The following is a 23650-nucleotide window of genomic DNA, read 5'->3' as shown; positions in this document are numbered from 1 at the left end:
GGCGGGCAGAATCACCTGAGGTTGGGAGTTGGAGACCACCCTGACCAACATGGAGAAACCCCATCTCTACTAATACAAAATTAGCTGGGCGTGGTGGCACATGCCTGTAATCCCAGCTAGTCAGGAAGCTGAGGCAGAACCGCTTGAACCCAGAAGGCAGAGGTTGTGATGAGCCAAGATCGAACCATTGTACTCCAGCCTGGGCAACAAGAGTGAAACTGTCTCAAAAAAAAAAAAAAAAAAAAAAGCCCTGAAGTCATACTTGACCTTGCTCTTTCTCTCATACCACACATCTAGCCTTCGGCACAACATACCTTCAGAACATATCCAGAATCCAGACACTTTTTTCTAACTCTTCCCTCTATCACCTGGTTCAGACCTCCTCCATCTCTGGCCTGCTTTACTGGAATAGCTTCCAACTCACCTTTCTGCTTCTGTCTATGCCCCATGGTCATCTGTTTTCAACACAGCAGCCAGAGTGTCTTAAAAATGTAAGCGCAATCATGTCAGTGCTCTGCTCAGAATCCTCCAGTGGGTCCCCAGCTCAGATTAAACGCCAAAGTCCGCACAGTGGCCTATAAGCCTCTGTTCCCTCTCTGCCTTACTCATTGTTCCCCAGGCCTCCTGGTCTCCTTTGCTGTTCCCTCAAAGTTCTACCTGAGAACCTTTGTACTTTTGTTGTTCCCTCTGCCTGGAATGTTCTTCCCTATGGACACGATTCATTATTTCACTCTTTTCAGGTCTCTGCTCAAATACCACATCCTCAGTGTGATCCTGTTCCTTGACTGCTCCAGGCATGCTCCTGCATCAGGATCTATCTGCCTGGAGCTCTTCCCCTAGGTATCCCTCACTGCTCAAACTTCCCCATTGAGAAGCCTCCCCGGACCCCTACTACCATTGTCCTCAGCACTCCCCGCCTCCCTCACTCTGCTTTTTTCCCACAGCATTTGCAACCATCTGCTCTGTATTTCCTCCCCTGTGCCTCTTACCCAGCAGATGTCAGCACATGTGGACGCCACACAGCAGGGACTCTGCTCTTTCGTTCAGTTCACTGACATATCCCCAGGACCTAAACAGTGCTTGACATATAGTAGATACCCAGTAAATATGTGGTGAGTGAAATAATTTTTCATAGAAAGTCTGGAAGGACATATACTAGTATTTTAAAATCCCCTCTGGGGTTATGAACATGGATGATGAATGTATTCTTTTTGCATAGCTGTATTTTATAATTTTCTTTATAATGATGTGTTTATGTCATGCCAATTGTATAAACATGATTTTATATATTTGTGATTTTTTTTCTCCCTCCCAGATAGGAGCATGCTGCTATGTGGAATGTTCAGCTTTAACCCAGAAGGGATTGAAGACTGTTTTTGATGAGGCTATCATAGCCATTTTAACTCCAAAGAAACACACTGTAAAAAAAAGAATAGGATCAAGATGTATAAACTGTTGTTTAATTACGTGAGAAACATCTTCAGTGGCCAAGGAAACTGTCCATTTCTCTCAGAAAGCAAATGAAATGCTACAGCTATACCCAGACCTTTTATAGGTAATGAAGCAGTTCAAAACGTGAAAGAAAACAAAACCTGTCCTCAGAATTCTATAAAGTGTATTAAGAATGTTCCTTAAAGGTTTAAGAAGCAGTAAGCAGCATCTGAAGCCACAATCTATTATAAATACTTTATTTCAACTAGAAGGTACAATCTCTCAGGGGTTTCATAGTTTAAAAAGCTACAATCACATCATGTTGTAACTACATAAAAAACAGAGCTGTAAATGGAACTGCTTGGCTTTGACCATACACATTTCTGCACAGCCCTTACGGAATCTGCACAAAGAAATATCTCCCTTTGCTCCAGTTAATTGTTCTTGTATGTAAGTTGCTTTCTATTCCAGTATATCCAGAGTGGTGAAATAACAAGGCCAGCCACGTAGCCAAAGGTCGCTCCAAGCGTACAGGAGATGGGCCATACCTGAGGAGAGAATGTATGAGATCAAAAAAGAACAAATGTTTTATTATTACTTGAGCACAAGTGTAACCTAAATATTTCTATATTAAAGCTTAATGTGCTTTCTTAAAGAATGCCAAAAGTGTAATAAGGTCATAACTGCATTTATCATGAACACTAAAAATGTACACATTTTAGTTAATGTGCATTAAACTGTAACAAGGCTTCTGGCAATTGTAGATTTAGTTTGACGCTCCCCAAAGTGCATGAGACACATGCTAAAATTACAAATTAAAATTTTGGGTCAGACTTTGCCATAATGATGTACTCAATTTAGCTCTCTGAACTAGTTGGTAATTTTTTTTTTTTAATTCCCACTTTGGCTGTGTACATCAAATGAAATGAGAAGTGTGTATGCTGACCAAACCACAAGAAACTTTCTTTAAGTTGTGTTAAAGAGGAAAGACCTAGAATCCAAGCATGTTACATGAAAATTGTAACAGAGCAGCTGCTTCCACCTTTCAGATATAGATGTTGGAACCACAGCAGAAGTTATAGAGCGACAACTTATATACACACCTAGAATGTAAGTTAAACAAAATACCGGCTTCCAGAGACCCCTTTTCTCCAGCCATATTACATCAGGCTAGAACTAATTAATGTTGATTTACTTCATCTACAAGCAGTTGGTCCCTAAGTGAAAGGCTCTGCTTAAAAAAAAAAAAAAAAAAAAGTTGGAGAAAAATTTTCATGTTCTTCTGTGAAGCTTATTTGGTACACTGGAGCCATTTCTAATCTTTCTCTGGGGGGAACAGGCCACAGAACTGTGTTAGAGGTGAACCATCTTAATTACTAGTTCTATTACCTAATTCAGCTTCCTTGTTTGGTCTGCTGTGGATCTGCCTTATTGCATATGCCATGCATCAGATAATGGTGTTAGACAAAGCTTCATTGTGAACAACCTAATGCATTTTAGAGAAACAATCTCATCTACACATTTTTTCTAGCCTTTCCTACATTTAAACTTGCTGTTGCCTAAATTATAATTTTTTAAATGTCTTTGGTGGCTTCTGTTAATTCACATGACTTGAGCTTATAGCTATGTCTACTGCACAGATTGGGTAATGGAACACTAAACTTTTATACTTGAAAATGACAGCCTTAAATGCTCATATCAGTCACAAATCTAGGATGTACTGTCTTGTTGTATGTGAGCTTTGTAGAGATTTTTAAAAATATAAGCATCACCTTCCCATTGAAGAGTGGAGAGAGTCTACTGGATGACTGGCCAGGAACTTTCTCTCTGAATCGGACATTTGGATGTCTTCTTTCTTCCAAGAAATGGTGGTTCACATTAAAGTATCATGGCCTTATGTATGCTCAAATGGAATCTTATGTAACTTTCTTATTTAATTTTGGTCTGCTATTTTTAGATAAAATTGAAAGGAATTGTATAAATCAATCAACATATTAGCTAAGTTGTCCAACACATGGTATAAACGAATTACAACAGTAAACTATTATACATTTCCAACTTGCCTTTGGGGATTTATGAGGATTTTTTTGGGGGGGGGGAGGGGGCTCCGATTCATATCTCTGAAACCCTTCACACTTGGTTTACTAATTCAAAGTTAAAAGTCTAGAATTTGCCCTGCCCTAACAGAAACAGATTAGGAATTTGTCGACACAAACTGGTGTCACCTGTTTCTTGACTGGGATTTGGTTTCCTCATTATAAATATGGGAGGTAGAACAGAGATCTCCAACGTCTCTCCCATTTATCACAATAATTTTCTTATTCACAGTAATCATTGTTGGATGTTACCTTTTCAGTTTCACATTCTCAAGATGGTAAAAATCATGTATATAGATTATCAGAATTCTAAGCAAAGATGACTGTCACATCTGAAGCTGAGGTGCCTTAGGTACTCTACTGACCTTGATGGGTTTGGAGTTCCCCATTGCTTATCAAGAGCTTTTTAATTGCTTTGGTTCTTTAGTCTTTCTTTTTGCAAAAATCCTTCCTGTCACTTTAACTAAAAACCAAAGATTTGTTTTCTATTGATAAGCAGACTAGAGAAAAACTGCCTTATTTTCAGAAGCATGTCTTCATTCAAAGCTTAGGCTTCAATAGAAATTCAGACTAATCACTGAAATGACTATTTCAAACTAGTGAAATATCTGGGAAATAAACTGCTTCAAAAATATTTTACTGACATGAATTTTGCTAGTGAATAGAAATACACTGCCTCAAATAAGGCCACGTATGAATGAACTTACAAGATATTTGAGTTAATCAGTGTTTGCATATAGAGAATTAGTTCTAAAGTTCTTAAAAATAAATCTAGGGGCTCCCTGAAATTTTATTTAATACTTTGCTAACTTACACTCTTGTTTTATCTCCACAGGTACATTTTAGGTTAGCTCATGGTGAATTCTATTTACAATAAGTGGAGCTTGGATTAATGGGTTTTGTTATGAATTATCTTAGTGACTTTAGACACTGTTTCCATTTGATTTTTAACTATTTAAAATACCAAATTAAATACCAGTTTGTTGGTTGTTACTTTTAAATGATTGTTACTTTAACAGTGTCCCTTCTTAACACATGGGGTTACAAATAAAATACTATGCATAGTTTACTATCTACGTAAAGCACTGAACTTTTTACCTTAGTAGTTTTTATTTATTACCCTATGTAAACATTTAGGATAATACTCTTTCCTCTATTTATGCTGAGAGTCTACTAATCATTGGCAAAGTATGAGTCCCTATACTCTGTTAAAAAAAGCTCACTGTTAAAGTATAGGGAGAATAGTAATCCCTCATGAATCCCAGCTAGATTCCAATTTGGGTTACTAAATTGTATTTTAATCATTTTGTAATTTCAGTATGGCTCTTTGTTCTCAAACACATACATACCACCACGCACATTCTTTAAACAGCTGCCACGCCTCACCTCCAACAGAATGCCAAAAATGAAATGTTAAAAAAAAATTTGTCTAATGAAGGGTTACGGCTTGGAACACTTGGTTATTCATGTTATGTAAATCAAGAAGTGCATGCCATCAGCAAATTAAAATGTGGACTGGCTTTGAAGACTGTTAATGATGGGTCAGGCTTTGTACTTACAAGAGTACCTCCTTGGCTTTCCTGAAATAAGCATTTCTTCATCGTAACCCTGTCATTTTTTTTAAAAGAGAATTTCTTTAAGGGCAGTTTTCATGATTTTTGAAGATCAAAATAGATTATCAAAATAGGGAACAGCAAAAGGAGGGAGGCTGCCCACTAAGAACTATTCCTCAAGCAACTTTCCTACTGATTTTCTTATAATTATTCCAAAAATGTTTAAACTACACTATGGCAACAGAATTCATTTGTAAATCCTAGCTTAATCAGGTATTTTCATAATTAGATCCTAAGGTTTTCCTTTAAAACTATTTCCTTATCTCACATACAGACAAGTTTCTATTCAACGTTCTTCATGCCACAAATAGGATTTTTAAAAAAAGTGATATCTATTAAATACATAATTCAGCTGCACTGCTATAAAGATTTCTCCAAATTATGGTAATCTGAGATGGCTTTATATAATTATTTTGTTTAAAGAAAATAGGAAACTTAGAACAAAGACATTCATGTAAAGGAAGTCATTCACAAGTGTTTGCCACCAAAATGACAAGGGCCCAAGCACTGGAGGCCAGCCTGGGCAAGATAGTGAGAGTTTTTTATAAATTTACATTTTTTAAGCCAGTAAATAGAAGAAACAACCTATGGTGTATAATCAAATATATTACAACTCAAATGGGTAAAATTATTAAAATTACCAACAAGAAGAAAAATCTAATTAAAAAATAAGTGGTACATCAGATGTTAAGTGACCTTAGCCAGCTCATTTTAACATCTGAGCCTCAGTTTCCCCTACAGAACAGGGACAGAAGTACCTACTATACTTAAAATGCAGGGCTGAAGTAATCTCTTAAAATTTGTCATGAAAGCTATAAAGTACCACGTACCAGTATTCTGTATATTACATGTTTTAACTTGAAAAAATTAAACTTACACAAACAGTATTTCTTTGGTCACTGACACTACTATGTAATAAGTAGAACCGGCAGTTTAGAACGAATAGTTCATGAGTAATATACTGTGTGGTAGGAAGTGGTAGGAACTATTCTTTACCCTTGCAAAGCAATCATCTTTTATTTTTTTGAGACGGAGTCTCGCTCTGTCGCCCAGGCTGGAGTGCAGTGGCACAATCTCGGCTCACTGCAAGCTCCGCCTCCCAGGTTCACGCTATTCTCCTGCCTCAGCCTCCCGAGTAGCTAGGACTACAGGTGCCTGCCACCACATCCAGCTAATTTTTTTGTATTTTTAGTAGAGTCAGGGTTTCAATGTGTTAGCCAGGATGGTCTCGATCTCCTGACCTCGTGATCCGCCTGCCTCAGCCTCCCAAAGTGCTGGGATTACAGGCGTGAGCCACCGCGCCCAGCCATAAAGCAATCATCTTTAATACATGCTGTTCTTCATGTGAAATGTCTGTTACAACAGCAAATTCAGGAGCTGTACAACATACTGGCATTACGTTAACCATCTGTATCCTTACCTCAGAAGGAGGAATGATTCCCTGCTGCTAGCTGTCATTTTTCATAAATTTGAAGAAACAAAATTTTAAGTACAGATAGTGGTTTTAAACTAATCATTGGTAGGCATTTGTGTTAATTTTTAAAGGCCCATATGAATGACTCCATTCATTCGAAACTATTTGTTGAGCCCCTACCTTAACCCAGCAGTTAAAGGTGTAAACTAAGATTAAATTATTTAATTTTGGATATATTTTAGTATAAATTCTTAAAAATGTGTTCCAATATAATAAATATTACTTACAATTTTGGGGGAGATTTACACTGTCACAGATAACATGGAGAAACTGACCTATCTGCAAATCAGAACACCTACAGACATTTAGAACAACTCACAACCATTAGGATTACTGTCTCTCTCAAGATAAAAAGGAAGATAAAATCCAGTTCTCAATCTCTCATGAGCTACTTTTCAATATGTTTCTTTTGTTAATTGTGCTTATCACAAATTTGCATTTGCATGACTGAGAGAGTTCATCTTTCAAAGCCTGCTGACCTACTGGTTATAAATAATCATTTATATTCTCCTCCAAAATTGGTCTTGAACAGTATGTTTTTCCAGATATTCCTAAAGTAAATGTTATTGTCTGATACAGGAATAGATGCACAAATCAATCTACTCATTGGGATACATTTCTCTAGTTAAAAATCTACACTCATCCATGTATACACTCTCCTGTGACTAAGAATACTACTTTAGGAAGAGTTATTTGCGAAGGGGTGTGTAGTTCCTGGTCTGGAATTCTTGTCAAAATGACACTAAAAGGTCCTGGTCACAACTCATGCAAACGAGTTAACTTGGCCAGCATTATTCTCTCTCACATGAAAGTCCTGTTAGCAGAGCATTATCAACATGATTACCCTACGATGAACACGCCTTTTCAATCCAAAACCATTTCATGCCAGTTAAATGTTAACACATTTTTCTCATGCTTGAAACATACAAACCATATTCATATAAATGAGTATTTTATTTTGGTCTAAAACACAGTATCATCCCTTTGGTAATGGAAATACCAATTAACGTAAAAACCTGCAGCTCTTCAATCAATCAAATCCATAATCTTAGTTTTAATCTCCCTCCAGCATTTTGCAGTAATTCATGTAGTTATAATCCTATGATTCCTAGTTTCAACTTATGAAAGAATTATCTGTGGCATCTGTGACTTTAGGAAATGAATATACATATTTCACAAATACTAAATTTCTAACGTGGTAAAACTGAAAAAAAAAAACCCAAAAAATTTTTAAATACAACAATGCCTCATTTATCTGGTGTCTGATGGGAATAAGTACAAATATTTTAAAACAACTTTAAATTGTTTCAAAGACAATCTCAGGTGTCTAAAATTCAAAATCTCCGAATTCAGTTATTTAAAATACTTTATATCAATTTTCCTTTTTACCTTCATAAGAAATAAGCATCCTAGCAGAGACTTGATTATTTGGTTCAAATCTTTTTAAAGATTGTAGCACTGAAGTCCATAGTTTAAAGGCATGTATGGATTTGTTAGGGACAAAAGCATTGCATATTAGCTTTAAATATTCTCCTACAAATAAATTACGGCCTAAAATACAGACACCACCACAATGGTCAAGGCATTTAATGAAAACAATGTGGGGAAAGAAGTGAAATATAATAAGTACTTTAGCTATTCCAAAGAGACCTAAGCTATGACCATTTTTTAAAAAGAAAAGCCATGTTTTAGTCTCCAGCAATGAAAAGAATCATGGTGTAGTAGGGCTCTCATGTGAATCTTAAGTCTCCCTCTTCCCACCTGAGTAATGCTAAGCAAGATGTGTACTCCTCCCCTCTCACACTTGGACTTTCTAGTGTATAAAATTGGAGTAAAACCTACCTTGCACTACGGTTGTCAGGATTAAGTTACTCATTTCACAGTACCAAGCCCCCTGCAGGGTACATGGAGAGATCTATAAGTGCTACGTTTTCTTTCTACTGTCATCTGAAATGTCAGACAGGATTGAAAATTATGTGAAATCCAAATACCCTAAATTGGCATAACTAAATACCAGAGAAACAGATAAATTAACAGTCCACTGTACCAACTGAAAGACTGCTGGGCAGAAAAAATAAAACAACAAACTGAGACAATTAACATATTCTCTAATATATGAGAACTCAAATAAATAATGGAATTTGCATTTTTTGAAGGCTAAAAATATAGTCATTAAACTATGTCTTTTCTAGGTCACAAATGCCTGTAACATTAATTAAGTAATAACCATGTGTCAGGTGCTGAGCTAGGTATTTTAGAGGGATTTTATTATTTCATCCTCACTAGCAAGTGACAAAGCCAGGATTTCAACCCAGTAATCTGATGCCAGAACTCCTAATCATCATGTTACCTGCCTACCCATGAATAAAACATGTGAGTTTAAAAACCTCATGGTCAATTTCCTGTGCTCAGAATAACCAACAATATTTCTTAACCTTCCACTAATTTTTTATAACATGAAATACTAGCCATGTTTTGATAAGACATTTTCCAGATGAAAAACCTCATAGCTACATATTCTATGAAATAGTTACAGCATATTAAATCTAAATCACAGTTCAAATCTAAATTATTAAATAATTAAATTCCAGTCCTGGGTGTATTTAAGTATCTGTTGTACTTACTTACACAGAACATATGCTATGCATACAGTAATAACAACAAATACTTATTGATTAGCTATTTAGTTACAGCAGATAAAGAATCAAATTATAAAATACAAAGGTTTTCTGTAGTCCAAATATTTATTTTGTCAGCAACTATAAGCTTTCTCTAGAAGTTGAAAAAGCCTATCTGGATTATGGGAAATTCAAATATTTGTTTTCTTGCTGAGATTTTAAGGCAAATAAGGTAGAGGCAAGAAGATGACTTTCAAATATTAAAACAACAACAAAGATGACCAACAGTATAGTGGGTAGCTACCCTACCATATTCTCTTTAACCACATCCCCTTGCTGCCTTCTACAAAAGAAAGGCTTCCTCCAACTATAAAGATGCCTAATCTTTCATCGCTTGCCATTATTTAAAATCACTTAAGATTTATATTAAGTTAAAAAACTTTTTCATTGAGATCACATATTTTCAGTGGGCCTTTCCAGTCATTTAATGAAGAAATTATTTTAAACATAAAAATATGCTTGAAACAGCTCATTACAGAATCCACATCACTATAATCTTATGCTTGGCCTCAGGAATGTTATACAATGATTTGAGTTCAAAGTAAAGAAAACTGAATTAAAACATGTAGTAGATTTTGTGGGGTTTTGTGTGTGTGTGCATGTGTGTGTTTTTAAAGGTACAATTGCTTAACCAGATATTCCTGTTTCTCTGACAGGAATATAAATAAAACCAGAACACAATCCAGAAAAGCTTGCTTTACCACAAACAGATCAAATCGGTATTGGGCTACAAGGAACATAGAACAAGAATCTCTTAATACATGTTCTATTTTAGATAATAAAGTGTATACTGTATTGTCTTCTCATGAAATTTTGCTCTAACAACATCTCCACTTTTAGAAAATGCCATATTCCCTTATCTGATTTATTGCTTCTCTGGGAGATGCTGTTCTGTGGAGTTAGAATTATTAAAAAATAACAATAACAAAAAAACAACCTTGTTTGCTGGAAATAAAAAGTGAAAAAAAAACCTCATTTCTTTAGTTTATTAGTAAATAACTGCTAAAAGGGCAAGGAGCAGATGAGTGCTATATGAATAAAAGATTTTTAATTATACATCAATTCTATCATTCCCTCAACAATACATTTCATAATTTAAAAGGTTTACAGTGAATACGTGGGTCATTAACTTGGAATATTCTAAAAACAACCCAATAGTAAAGATAATTACACGGCCAGTAATATTCCAGCTGAATGAAACACTCTTAATGGAAACCAACACTTGTTATGTATTTAAATTAGATTTAAAATTAAATTAATTTCCAGCTAGCTAGAAAATCTTTTTAAAAAGTCAGTAATTCAAATGGAAACTTTACATTAATTTAAAAAGTAATACCATCAATTTGGATCTAGTTCATCCTTATTGTTAACAAGCACTGAGGGAGAAAAATGGGTCATCAGCTAAAAGCTTGAACAATCCCAAAATGGGTGGCTGAACTGTAAATAATTAAGATATATATTTTCTAAGCAAACCTAAACACATATTTTATAAAGCACATATATTCATTCCTCTTAGTTCAGTTTCTACTTCTGCACTGTCTTGTAAACAGAAAAGACTTAAATTATGTGTAATATATCAAACCTTTACACCCTAATGTATTGCATCATATACAAAATGATATGTTTATTATATCTTACCAACTCATTAAAGCTGATGTCCCATAGTACTTTATTTATCAATACTTTCTATTTAGATTTAATTGCATTACTTGATAGCAATGAATCTACACAGTTTCAAACAATTTTCTGTGTATACTTTTCAATGATTTCGATTGTCCTCCAATTTAGAAATCACTGACACTCTGTTGAATGACATCAAGTATGGATGACTTCTATAAGATGTCAACTTAAGAAACCTTTACTAGCACCAAAAACTTGAGATGGGAATCTGTGACGATACACACACCAAACCTCCAAGGATTTCTCTAATATAGTGATGAAGAGTTAAAACAGGGAAGGGCAAACCTATCAGACTTATTAAACATGAAACAACAATTTGACTTTCGGGGAGACACGACATCTAACTGAAAGCACAAAGAATAGAGCTAAATGTAGGCAGTTATGTGCAAGGCACACAATCTGGATCCCACATTTGGCAAATGAGGTATGTATCAAAGATGTAATTCATCAATTCATTAGGTAGGACTTTACCCTACAGAGAAAATTGGACAAATATGCAAAGATGTATAAGTATGATAATGACCATATTTGATAATAAAATATTAATAATAGTAAAATAGGAAATGACCTAAATTGTTCTTTAATAAAAAACTGGTACAATATTTTACACAAATAATCGAATATTACATATATGTAAGTTTTCATTGACATAGAATGAGCTCCATAATATACTGCTGAGGGGAAAAACAAGATTAAAAATAACATGAATATTATAGTTACAGGCATGGAGAGAGACAGCTGCAAAAATTATCACCAAAAGCAAATGGAGGTTTCCTCTGGGTGGTTGGGGAGGAAAGTAATTTTTACTTTCTTCCTTAGAATTACTAATATTGCTTAAATTTTCTAAATAAATACACATTATCTTTGTGATCAGAAAAAAATTATCTTCATGTTGGAAAAAGAAAGCACATTTATTTTTTAATATCATAATTCTTCTTGGGAGTAATTACTCTGTGAACCTAATTAGAAAAATTCAAGAAGCTATAGATTCAAAGATTTTATCACAGCAGTGTTTATTATCACAAAATACTGGCAATAATCTAAATGATCAATAGTGAATTTGTTAAATAAGTTATAAAGTATATAATGGCATACTACAAAGTCATTAATATTAAGATACAGTCATCACTGTAAGTTCAGTGACCTTGGGAATGTTACATACCCTCTAGGTGTCAGTTTCCTCATCTGTAAAATGGGTATAAAAAGAGCACTTACCTCACAGTGCTTTACCTAGCATATCAGCTTTATCTTATTGTGATACAAGACAAAAAATCTGATGTTTGTGAGCTTTCTTGATAACACAGGCCGCTGCTGCAAAAATTACCTTGCTATCTGCTTCTAAAAATTTCAAGATGAACATTCAATTTGGCCATCAATCAAGTTCAGAAAATATGAATATAAGACCACAAGGGCAATAAATATCAAAGTTGAATAGGACATTTCTGCAGCTATTAACCTAGTTTTTAAAAATTCCTATACTGGCTGGGCTCGGTGGCACACACCTGTAGTTCCAGCCACTTGGGAGGCTGAAGCAGGAAGATCGTTTAGGCCCAAGCATTAGAGGACAGCCTGGGCAAGAGAGTGAGAACCTGTCTTTTTTAAAAACAATAAACAAACCGCCTATATACAATCACAAAATAAGCTTGTTTATTCATCTACACATGTGCAAAAAATAGTGCTAGAAGATAAAACCAGGGCTACCTAGACACCTGTGGCACTGGACAGTCCCCATTAAGAAGCTGCCCAGATTACAGTGACTGATAGAAGTAGTATCCCTACTTAATTGAACAACAAAACAATTTACATATACACACTAGTTTGCTTCACCAGTTTTACTATCAGTGTACAAACATTTATTTTGTTGCTTTAAGTAACTGAAACCAACCTGCCATGGTCTTTCCCAATCCAGTGGAATAGGAAGTGCTCCAAGCCATGCTCCTACAAAGCTAGAAATTGTAGTGATCTGGAGACTATTCTCCCATATGGATGTAACTCTGTGAAACACAAATTGGTACATCGTTGGTGGTATATACATGAGCTGCTGGAGAATCCAACAAGCACTAGCACACATTATCAGTATACATATATTTCCTGCTAATTTAAAATGAAAATCTCAAAATGACATATACATATTTACCATGAACTATTAATAGTTAATTGGTAAGAAGATGTAAATGTTTTCCATTGGAAAGGTAATATACAGACGCAGTAGGAGTCAAACCATGTTAAAGAGCATTTGTAGAAACAGCTAAGTTTTCCACCCCTATCATCAACTCCTGGTTCCTTTCCCCACAGGCAACTGCTATTATGCTAAATTATTACATATTCTTCCAGAAATATTTTATACAGGCACAAATACATAATTTTGTTTTGAAGGATATATGTACATTTGCATAAATACACATGTACATATGTATATTTCTTCAAAACAAAACTCAGATGCATCATGTTATAAACCAAGTTTTGCTTGTTTTTCCTTGGTAACAGCTGTAACAGCATTCCATTGTATGGATGGTGCATCATTTATTCAACCAGTCTTTCTTTTTTTTTTTTTCAGACGGAGTCTCACTCTGTGTCCAGGCTGGAGTGCAATGGAGCGATCTCGGCTCACTGCAACCTCCACCTCCCGGGTTCAAGCGATTCTCCTGCCTCAGACTCCTGAGTAGCTGGGATTACAGGTGTGCGCCACCATGCCCAGCTAATTTTTGTACTTTTAGTAGAGATGGGGTTTCACTGTGTTGGCCAGGCTGGTCTCGAACTCCTAACCTTGTGATCCACCCACCTCGGCCTCCCAAAGTGTTGGGATTATAGGCATGAGCCACTGTACCCGGCCTCAACTAGTCTTTCTTACAGCACACTTCATTTATACAAACCAATTCAATTTACTTGGCAAGAAACAGGCAGAGAACAAGAACAAAGTATTTCAAAAGATCTGGTGATTCTGCCTACCGTTCCTATTTACTAAGTGCACATCTGAGAGTGTAAAGGTGGAAAGACTTAATTCTGCCATTCTCTTAGTAGGTGTTAGTTTCAGCCTGGCCCTCATAGGGTGAACACTTCATCATGCAGAATAGGAGTCTGGTTACAGTCAGGTAAAAGCCCACTGCAATGCAATAAGTGGGGTCCAAATATTAAATTGTTTAAATTGCAAGGTGAAGTTACTGTGAAGTTATTGAAAAGTAGCCTCTTCTAGATAGTATGGGGGAAAACATTTGTTTTGTTAGATTATTTATTTAACTAGAAACAGGCCAATTATTACACGCAAAATGTACACTGAATTTTAAAAGTCCCAAATGATGACAAGTCAGTTCACAAACCAATCCCTCTATCATCCTCCATCTCATACTCCCCAACTACACAAGATAAGAGCCTTAGCTTGTTTCCATTGAGAAGCAGGGCTAAGAACGGGCTGGAGCCAATCACATATATCCAAATTTGTACTATTTGCAGGGCTTTATTATTCTTTTTTATTTCATATAACACCTATAAATATAAGTCAGCTTTTTCAACTAGCATTCAGTAGAACAGAGATGTGTTCCAATGTTGGAAGGAAAAACTGGCCAAGTTCAATGTAAAGGGAATTGTACTGTTTTAGCAATTTAAAGGATTTTCTAGGCCAATTTTTGACTACATGTGGCTGACAATGATGACTAAGCTTCAACTTAACACACACCTCCTCTATACTGTAATACATAAAGTGATGTGCCTGGAAACATAAGGTGTGGTAGAGGTTGAGAGCAGAGATTACTTTCTGTTGGGAAGAATTCACTTTTTCTATTTTATGGAACAGGAGGAAGTTCAGCTGGATTGGAAAGAATAGGTAGCATCAGGTCTTAAACTGGAGGACTGGAGAAAGAGCTGCACTGAAGACAAGAGAACACAAGTCAGATTGCTAGAGGCCACGTGGAAGAACGAGAAATAAGGCTGGAAAAGTAGGGCAGAGTTAGGATTTTTTTTTTTTTTTTTTTGAGATGGAGTTTCGCTCTTGTTGCCCAGGCTGGAGTGTAATAGAGTGATCTCGGATCACTGCAACCTCCACCTCCCGGGTTCAAGCCATTCTTCTGTCTCAGACTCCTGAGTAGCTGGGATTACAGGTGTGTGCCATCACACCAGGCTAATTTTTGTATTTTTAGTAGAGACGGGGTTTCACCATGTTGGCCAGGCTGGTCTCGAACTCCTGACCTTGTGATCCGCCGGCCTCAGCCTCCCAAAGTGCTGGGATTACAGGTGTGAGCCACTGCGCCCGGCCCTGACCGTTTTTGTTTGTTTGTTTGTTTTTGTTTTTGAGATGGAGTTTCGCTCTTGTTGCCCAGGCTGGAATGCAATGGCGCAACCTGGGCTCACTGCAACGTCTGCCTCCCAGATTCAAGGGATCCTCCTGCCTCAGCCTCCCGAATAGCTGGGATTATAGGTGGCTAATTTTTTGTATTTTTTTTTAGTAGAGATGGGGTTTTACCATTTTGGTCAGGCTGGTCTCCACAGTTAGGATTTTTAAAAATAGCTTTATTGAGTAGAGTCAAAAATTATCCTAGAAAATCCTTTCTAGCCATACAATTTACTAATTTCAAGTATACAAATCAATGGTTTTTAGTATATTCACAGAGTCGTGCAGCCATCACCACTGTAAGTTTTAGAACATTTTCATCATCCCCAGACTCTTTAACCATTACCAATCACTCTCCATTTCTCCTTCCTCCCAGCCCTAGGCAACCACTAAGCTACTTTCTGTCTCTCTGGATTTGCCTATTCTGGACATTTCATATAAATGGAATCATAAAGCGTGTGTGACTGGCTTCTTTTTCCTAGCATAATGTTTTCAAGGTTCATCCATGTTGCAGCATGTATCAATATTTCATTCCCTTTTTATGGCTCAATCATATTCCCTTCAAGGGATATTCCATATTTTATCTATTCAACAGCTGATGGATATTTGGGTTGCTTCTACTTTTTGGTTATTATGAATAATGTTGCTATGAACATTTATGCACAAGTTTCTGTGTGAGCATATGTTTTCATCTCTCTTGGGATTACACCTAGGAGTGGAATTGTTAGGTCCTATGGAAACTCTTATATTTAATCACTTGAGGAACTAACTACCAGACCCTTCCAAAATGGTTGAACCATTTTATATTCCCACCAGCAGTGTATGAGGATTCCAATTTTTCCACACCCTCCTGACACTTGTCATTATCTTTTTTTTATTACAGTCATCGTAATTGGTGTGAAATGGTATCATGGTGATAGATTTAGGGTTAGGATTTTAGAAAATTCTTAAATGTCAAACTAAGGAACCATGAAGGTTTTCAATCAAGGCAACTTTACGATCAGAGATGTTTCAATAAGATTTATGTGGCTGGGTGCGGTGGCTCTCGCCTGAAATCCCAACACTTCAGGACGCAGAGGTGGGCGGATCACAAGGTCAGGAGTTCGAGACCAGCCTGGCCAACATGATGAAACCCTGTCTCTACTAAAAATACAAAAAATTAGCTGGGCGCAGCGTCAGGCACCTGTAATCCCAGCTACTCGGGAGGCTGAGAATGGAGAATCGCTTGAACCCGGGAGGCAGAGGTTGTCGTGAGCCAAGACCATGCCATTACACTCCAGCCTGGCGACAGAGCGAGACCCCATCTCAAAAAAAAAAAAAAAAAAAAAGATTGATGTATGTATCTTTCCAACCTCTAAGCTCTAAGTTCCTTCGGCTAAGAGGCAAGATCCATGCCTTCACATTTTTCACGGTTCCAGCACACTTGTGGCCATCTTATGTTTATTAAAATAAAAAGTATGATCATCCAAGAGGTTGCCCTCTATTTTGTGGTAGCCAAGTGTTTATGATCCTACATATAATAAATGTAGAAAAAATGGAACTGACACCTATTTTTAAAAATAGAAAAACTCTGTAGCTTGTTTTTAAAGTAAAAATTTCATATTTATCAAAATAATATATGTGACATCTTTAAAGTAAAGGAGTACAATTAAACTAATAATAAAAATAGTAGTCTCCTCTTCCATCCCTCCCCACTCCTGATGTCTGCTCCAAGACAGATATTTTCAACTCTTTTTGCTGTTTCTTCTATTTACCTCAAATTTAAAAAAAAACATAAATTAAGTATAGATTTTTCAAGATTAACTTACTTTCTGCCTTCTTCTATGGGAAAAGATTTAGCACCTTTTATCTACAAGCTGCCTACCTCCACATACACATTTCTCCCTGACTCATGTCCCTTCTACAATGGTAACATCTCCTCCTTTCAACCGAATCAATAGTAATGTCTACGTTATGATGATTATAAAACTGCTAATCACAGTGAACCACACAGTAAACCACAATTATACATTTCTTTTCTCATAGTAAATATAATCTTTAATTGTCCATGGATGTTAAGAACTGCCTCTTTTTCCCTGCTCTGTTTGCTTACGTACCTGTCATTAAGTAATTTTCACATATTCCAAAGAAGCTAAGTAGTACCTCTAAATGCTTGATTTCTTCTCCCCGCTCCTTCCATCTTTTTGGAGCCACCTAGGACTGCTGCACAACTGCTGTGCTGTGGGGTCCCTTCACGAGCATCTTGTGAATTCCCTTTGCCTCTCTCAGTTCTTTTGGATCTGCTCTTTCCTAAATTCCAAGACTTCCTCCATCTATGTTCCTTTTTCTTTTCTTTTTAAGCACCTCTTTCAATAGATTCCTGAGAAAGGAATTTTCTTTTTCAGCACCTCCTTCCATAGATTCCTGAGAAAGGGTACATGGAAAATAGATTCTTAGAGATGTTTTAAGTCTGAAAATGATTTTACTGTAATTTTTGGGAATCATTCTGCCTCAGAATTTGTGGGGGGTTTTTTGTTGTTTTTTTTTGAGATGAAGTCTCACTTTGTCGTCCAGGCTGGAGTGCAGTGGCACGATCTTGGCTTACTGCAACGTCTGCCTCCTGGGCTCAAGCGATTCTCCTGCCTCAGCCTGCCGAGTAGCTGGGATTACAGGCGCCTGCCACCATGCCCAGCTATTTTTGTATTTTTAGTAGAGATGGGGTTTCACCTTGTTGGCCAGGCTGGTCTCGAACTCCTGACCTCAAGTGATCTGCCCACCTCGGCCTCCCAAAGTGCTGGGATTATAGGCGTGAGCCACAGCGCCTGGCCCTGCCTCAAAATTTGGAAGGCACTGCTTCAGTGTTTTCTGATTCCCACTTGAGAAGTTCAGTGCCATTCTGGTTTCCCGTCCTCTGTAGGTATCATGTTTCTCTCATTCTTTCCCGTCCTCTGTAGGTATCATGTTTCTCTCATTCTCTAAAAACTTTTAGAATGATCTCTTTATTGCTGGTTATCAAAAATTTCACAAAAATGTTTTTAAAGTGTTTTTTCATCCACTATGCTGAAAATATATGGGCCTTCTTAATCTAAAATCTCAGGTATTCTGGTTCTTAAAATTGTCTTCTACTTAAAGACCTTGTTTGATCAGATCACTTAAGAATTTTTCCCTTACTCTTGCTAGGAATACTATTATTTTGAACTAATTTCTGCTTTTATCTTTTAATTCATCTTGCAATCTTTACCTTTTTGTTTGACTAGGGAATCTTTTCAAGTTTTGTCTCTACTTCCGTTGAGTATTTTTATTCCCCAAAAGTTTTCTTGTTCTCTGAATATGCATTTTGACTGCCTCCTGTTCACCTTTTATGGTAAACTTAAAAAAAAAAAAGTAAGTTTTTAAGTTATCTTCTGTCTTTATATACTGCCTCTATTTCCCCTGAGTTTCTTTTTTGTTGTTTTCATTTCTGGATTTTATTTGAGGTATTCCTCAAATATCTGGTGATTCTTTACTTCTCATTCTACTTAAAACACCATGTATGTAATGTCCAGACTAGGCAAATCTACAGAGATAGAAAATATATTAGTGTAAGCTTCTCTAACCCACGGCCCATAGGCCACATGTGGCCCAGGATGGCTTTGAATGTGGCCCAACACAAATTCATAAACTTTCTTAAAACATTATGAGATTTTTTTCTTACTTTTTTTTTTTTTTTTTTTTTTTTTTTTAGCTCATCAGCTATCGTGAGTGTTAATGTATTGCATGTGTGGCTCAAGACAATTCTTTCCTTCCAACGCGGCCCAGAGAAGCCCAAAGATTGGACACTCCTGTAGTGGCTGCCTGGGCCATGGAGAGAAGAGTGGGAATAGGGGATGACTGCTAATAGTTATAGCTTCTTTTTGATGTGGTGAAATGTCCCAAAATTAGATTGTGGCAATGGCTGTACAACTGTGCCTATACTAAAAACCACTGAATTATACACTTTGAGTGAATTCTATGGTATACGGTTATATCTCAATAACACTATTTTTAAACAACAGCAACGACAAAATGAAACATTAAAACAGCTGACTGGATGCTTATAATTCAAGCACGGGGATGCACAGAACTAGGGACGGGGTAGGAACCTGACTTTCCTTTAGAGAATCTCAAAATGTCAGTACCATTTTCCCTTGAAAGAAATATTTCAATATTCTGCCTAGATGGTATAAGCCTGGCTCCCAGTACTTTGGGCCAACCAGGGGAAAGGGGCTAGGTGTAAGGTGGGGACTCATGGTTTGAGATGTAGGATTTCATTTAAAACTTATTCCCCAAAGAGGTTGTACCCAACAGGCTCAGTATCTGGGGACAGCCAGAATAGCTGGCGATATGAAGGGTACAATTATATTTTCTTCACTTCTCCTCCCTGCACTGTTCAACTTCCATTGCTTGTATTAGTTTTTATTTACATTGTTCCACAACTCCAATTCATTCAATTATTTTCTTGATATAGTGAGTCCCTTTGATGTACAAACTGGAGAATCCCTTCATTTGTGAAAACTGTCTTCTATCATATCTTTGAATCATTTTTTGTTGGGTATTTTAGAGGCACTAACTAGTCTTATGTTTGCATCCCTTTCGTTTCTCCTCTATATTTATCACATCTTCTCTAAATGCTTTATTCTTCCCAACCCCCTCCCTACCCTGCATTCATTTTGATTAGCTCAAACCTTTCTTCCATGCTAAAACCTGACTTTTTAATTTGTCTGTTTCTTAATATTTTTAATTTATGTCCTGTAATAGTGACCTTTGCATTCTCAATTTATTTCACTAATTCTGCAATCTTCTTCTCCACGTCATTTTGTTTCATGATCTCATCTTTGCTCTTAATTTATTCAATTCATATCCTTAGTACTATTTTTCATGGTAAACTGTGTGGAGGTTTTTTTGTTTATTTTTGCTTCTAGGGTAGCACTTTCTTTCAGGCCAGATTCTTCATCTTCTGCATGCCCTTTTTCCTTCTTCTATAGTGCATTTTTAGGGTTGTCATGCCGTTTCTTTTCTCTTGCTCACACTTCACATGGGCACACATCCTATCTTAACTAGCCCCAATTTTCCCTGTCTTGAAGCTGCCTTTTGAGGACTGGATGTTATTTTCTACTGAGTTTTCTGTAACATGAGGCAGGAAAGAGAATGAAGGTAGGGAGGCTGGGTAAGATAAATGCTATCTCTGTGATTCAGTTAGTAATATCCCACTGAAATTTAATAAATGGTGGTTCTATAATTGAGACTTAAAAATTCATGGCCAAGGCTTACGCCTCCTCTTAGAAATCAGATGAAGCTACTATAGTGCACAGTCTGCCCCCTTAGCAGATCCCTGTAGGTAGCAGCTCTGGTAGATTGATAAGAGGTAAAGAGGCCTGATGGGGAGTCAGGGAAACCTACACTCTATTAGTAGGAATATGTATGGGGGTATATACATATTCTTCAAATTAGGACTTTAGTTTGACAGTGTCTGTTAACTTCCTTTGATCTAGGAATGTTACTCAAGTAATCTAGTCTACAAAAACCTTTGCACAAGTATACAAAATTATATGGTACAAAGATATACCTAACAACATTATTTATTATCATGAAAATTTGATAATAAACCTTAATAGGAAATTAGTTAAATAAATCATGGTACATGGAATACTTGTAATGATGATTAATTGCTCAACATTCATCTCAACCCTGATGATGAGACTAATTAATTAAATATTGATGATCCCATTCTGCTTCCCAATGATTAGGAAAACTCAAGGAAGAGAAACTGCTGCCATCCCACTACCAGCCTGAGGATAATAACAAGGAGAATCAGTAAGAAGCACAACCATACCATGACTATCTGTATCTAGAACCATCCAATTTCCGTTATGTGACATAATCAGTTTCCTTATTATTCAAACCAATATAAGCTGAAGTTTTATGTTACTTATAGAGATACAGTAGCTAAGAATACTATGTAAGAAGAGGTAGATTATACACACACACAGATAACGATGTTCCCACATTAGTGGGAAAAAAGTTATAAAGCCATGACTAGTTTAACTATTTTGTTTTAAAATTATATATATATAATTAATACAAAATTCGAAGAACATATAAAATCTGCTAGTAGTTGTTCATTGCTTCCATGATAGCATTACTAGGATCTTCAACTTTCTATATTTTTGTTTGAATTTTTACTACAAACATTTATATACATTATTTTGTAATAAGATAAAAAGAATAAAATAGGTAAATTCCTTTCTATTAACTAATTTCTAGCATCACTGACATTGATGCACTCTCATTTTATAAGTTTCCATAATAAAGCTATTTGAATTCTACGGTTATTGGCTAATTTTTTCAAAGTTAAGGAATATATGCACAGTCAATAGGGCTCAGAATAAATAAATGGCTCCCCTGTGAACAAACTTAAAAAGTGACTAAAGCAATGTTACAGACCAACCTTCATGACACTGTGCTCCAACTATTTGTCCAAATTATTTGACTCCACTAGAATTCATTACATCAAATATTAATTGAAGTAAACAGGCCATTTTGAGTGCCTACTACGTGCCAGACACTGTATCAGACACCTGAGGGTAGTTCATAGTAAACATTCATGGTTTAAATACACTGTCATCAAAATAGTGTTTGTTTAAATAGATTTAATTTTTTGAACTGCTAGTCTCTTCATCTAAAAAAGAGACACTGTACAACTCCTCCTAGTGGCTAAAGGTATTTTACAAAATTCTAATATAAATGTTTTCCTTCCCCACTGAATATTAAAACAAATGCCTCTTTGCCACTAAATTTTTTGCCCACATTTATACTAAATTACCTACTTTTTATATGAGTAAATCTTTGGTCACTCACTATATTTTCACTCTTAGTGTCCACAGTGGTTGCTTCAATATAAAATCTATTTCAATACAAAGATGACAAAAAGAGGCCTATTATCTTTGTCTACACAAATAGGCCTTATTGAATGTTTTCACCTCGGCTAGATCACTACTCTTGGTAAGATTTTTGTTTAGTACTATTCAGGAATCTATTTAGTTCACCAAAAGTGATCAGGTTCTAACTTAAACATTCAAATAACAGCATAAAAGAACTGATATGTCAAAAAACAAGTTTCAATGAACTATATGGGTGTATAGTAGTCAGATTATTACTTTCCTTTATAAGAAAGTCTGCAAATGAAAAAAACAAAATAATTTTAATGCCAATGCAATAACTGAATTAAATTAGTACAAACTGAGTATATTATTTAATAAGTATACCAATAAGAAGCTGGCAGAATATTTTAAGAAACCAAATGACCTTGTCTACTTCCAAGTTTCTTTATAATAGTATTCTTTTGTTTTGTTTTCCTGGAGTAACTTAACATTTACTGCAAGGAGAAATCCTGTTAAATAGTGTCTTTTAGTTATGTATAAAATCCCAATAGTATCAGAATTGATCCTTAACTTGTAGGATGTAGTTCCTATACAGTTCACAAGCTCAAAGCTTTGGTGTTCTCTGTCTTCACATGACTATCATCTATTCAACATAAGTTTTCTACAAACATGCAAATAAATACATTAAAAACTAGTATATAAACTTATTTCACTTAAAAATATTATACAATATTTATATTGATTCAACACTAATTGAGATGTCATGCCAATTCAAAATTAGCCTGTTCACACTGAACATCTGAATTATTCACATTTTAATAATACTAAAAGGGCTGTCTTTAAGTTAAAAAAAAATACACACAAAACTCTACTGTGTTTTACATATTAAAATACAGGATGAATGATAAAAATATTTAAAGCTCTAAAATCTTCAGTTGACACTTCAAGGTATTTTAAATACTTTTTATTAATTAGAACTACAGCATAAGAACTTCAAATTGAAATTTTAATTTCTGTTCTAAATTATTATTGAGTAGGAAAAAGCATGTATTATTCATGTATTTTGTACAATCTCCTTGAATAATAATAGAATTCTTTGAAATTAAAGTTGTGACTCAGGAAGTCCTAGCTAGAGCAATCAGATGAGAGAAAAAAATAAAGGGCATCCAAATTGGAAAGAAAGAAGTCAAATTATCCTTGTTTGCAGATGATATAATCGTGTATTTGGAAAAACCTAAAGACTACCAAAAACTATTAGAACTGATAAACAAATTGAATAAAGTTGCAGGATACAAAATCAACATACAAAAATCAGTAGCATTTCTATATGCCAACAGCAAATAATCTGAAAAAGAAATAAAAAAGGAATCCCATTTATAACAGCTACAAATAAAATTAAATATCTATGAATTAACTTCACCAAAGAAGTGAAATATATCTACAATGAAAACTATAAAACACTGATGAAAGAAATTG

General features: G+C 35.7%; 2 protein-coding genes across 8 annotated transcripts in view; one reads left to right on the top strand and one right to left on the bottom strand.

Moving 5' to 3' along the window:
• Nucleotides 1-4603, top strand: part of RHOQ (ras homolog family member Q) — a 41536-nt gene extending 36933 nt beyond the window's left edge. For 2 of the 5 annotated variants that reach the window (XM_016948474.4, XM_054677825.2), the window contains one exon: nucleotides 1316-3494. In XM_016948474.4, coding sequence (XP_016803963.1) covers nucleotides 1316-1471 — 156 coding nt within the window. In that variant the 3' untranslated portion in view covers nucleotides 1472-3494. Of the gene's footprint in view, nucleotides 1-740; nucleotides 841-944; nucleotides 1113-1315 lie in introns of all 5 variants that reach the window. The other 3 variants (XM_063789885.1, XM_016948475.4, XM_063789884.1) reach the window with 3 other exon arrangements.
• Nucleotides 1673-23650, bottom strand: part of PIGF (phosphatidylinositol glycan anchor biosynthesis class F) — a 35865-nt gene continuing 13887 nt past the window's right edge. The window contains exons 5-7 of one of the 3 annotated variants that reach the window (XM_001147744.7): nucleotides 12858-12966; nucleotides 8457-8561; nucleotides 1673-1979 (exon numbers count right to left, since the gene is read on the bottom strand). In XM_001147744.7, the coding sequence (XP_001147744.2) occupies nucleotides 8487-8561; nucleotides 12858-12966 (184 nt within the window). In that variant the 3' untranslated portion in view covers nucleotides 1673-1979; nucleotides 8457-8486. The remainder of the gene's footprint in view (nucleotides 1980-8456; nucleotides 8562-12857; nucleotides 12967-23650) is intronic. The other 2 variants (XM_063789886.1, XM_001147889.6) reach the window with 2 other exon arrangements.

Source organism: Pan troglodytes, chromosome 12 (assembly GCF_028858775.2).
Source record: "Pan troglodytes isolate AG18354 chromosome 12, NHGRI_mPanTro3-v2.0_pri, whole genome shotgun sequence".
NCBI classification, from domain to species: Eukaryota; Metazoa; Chordata; class Mammalia; order Primates; family Hominidae; genus Pan; species Pan troglodytes.
This window is presented reverse-complemented; position numbering and strand designations above follow the sequence as displayed.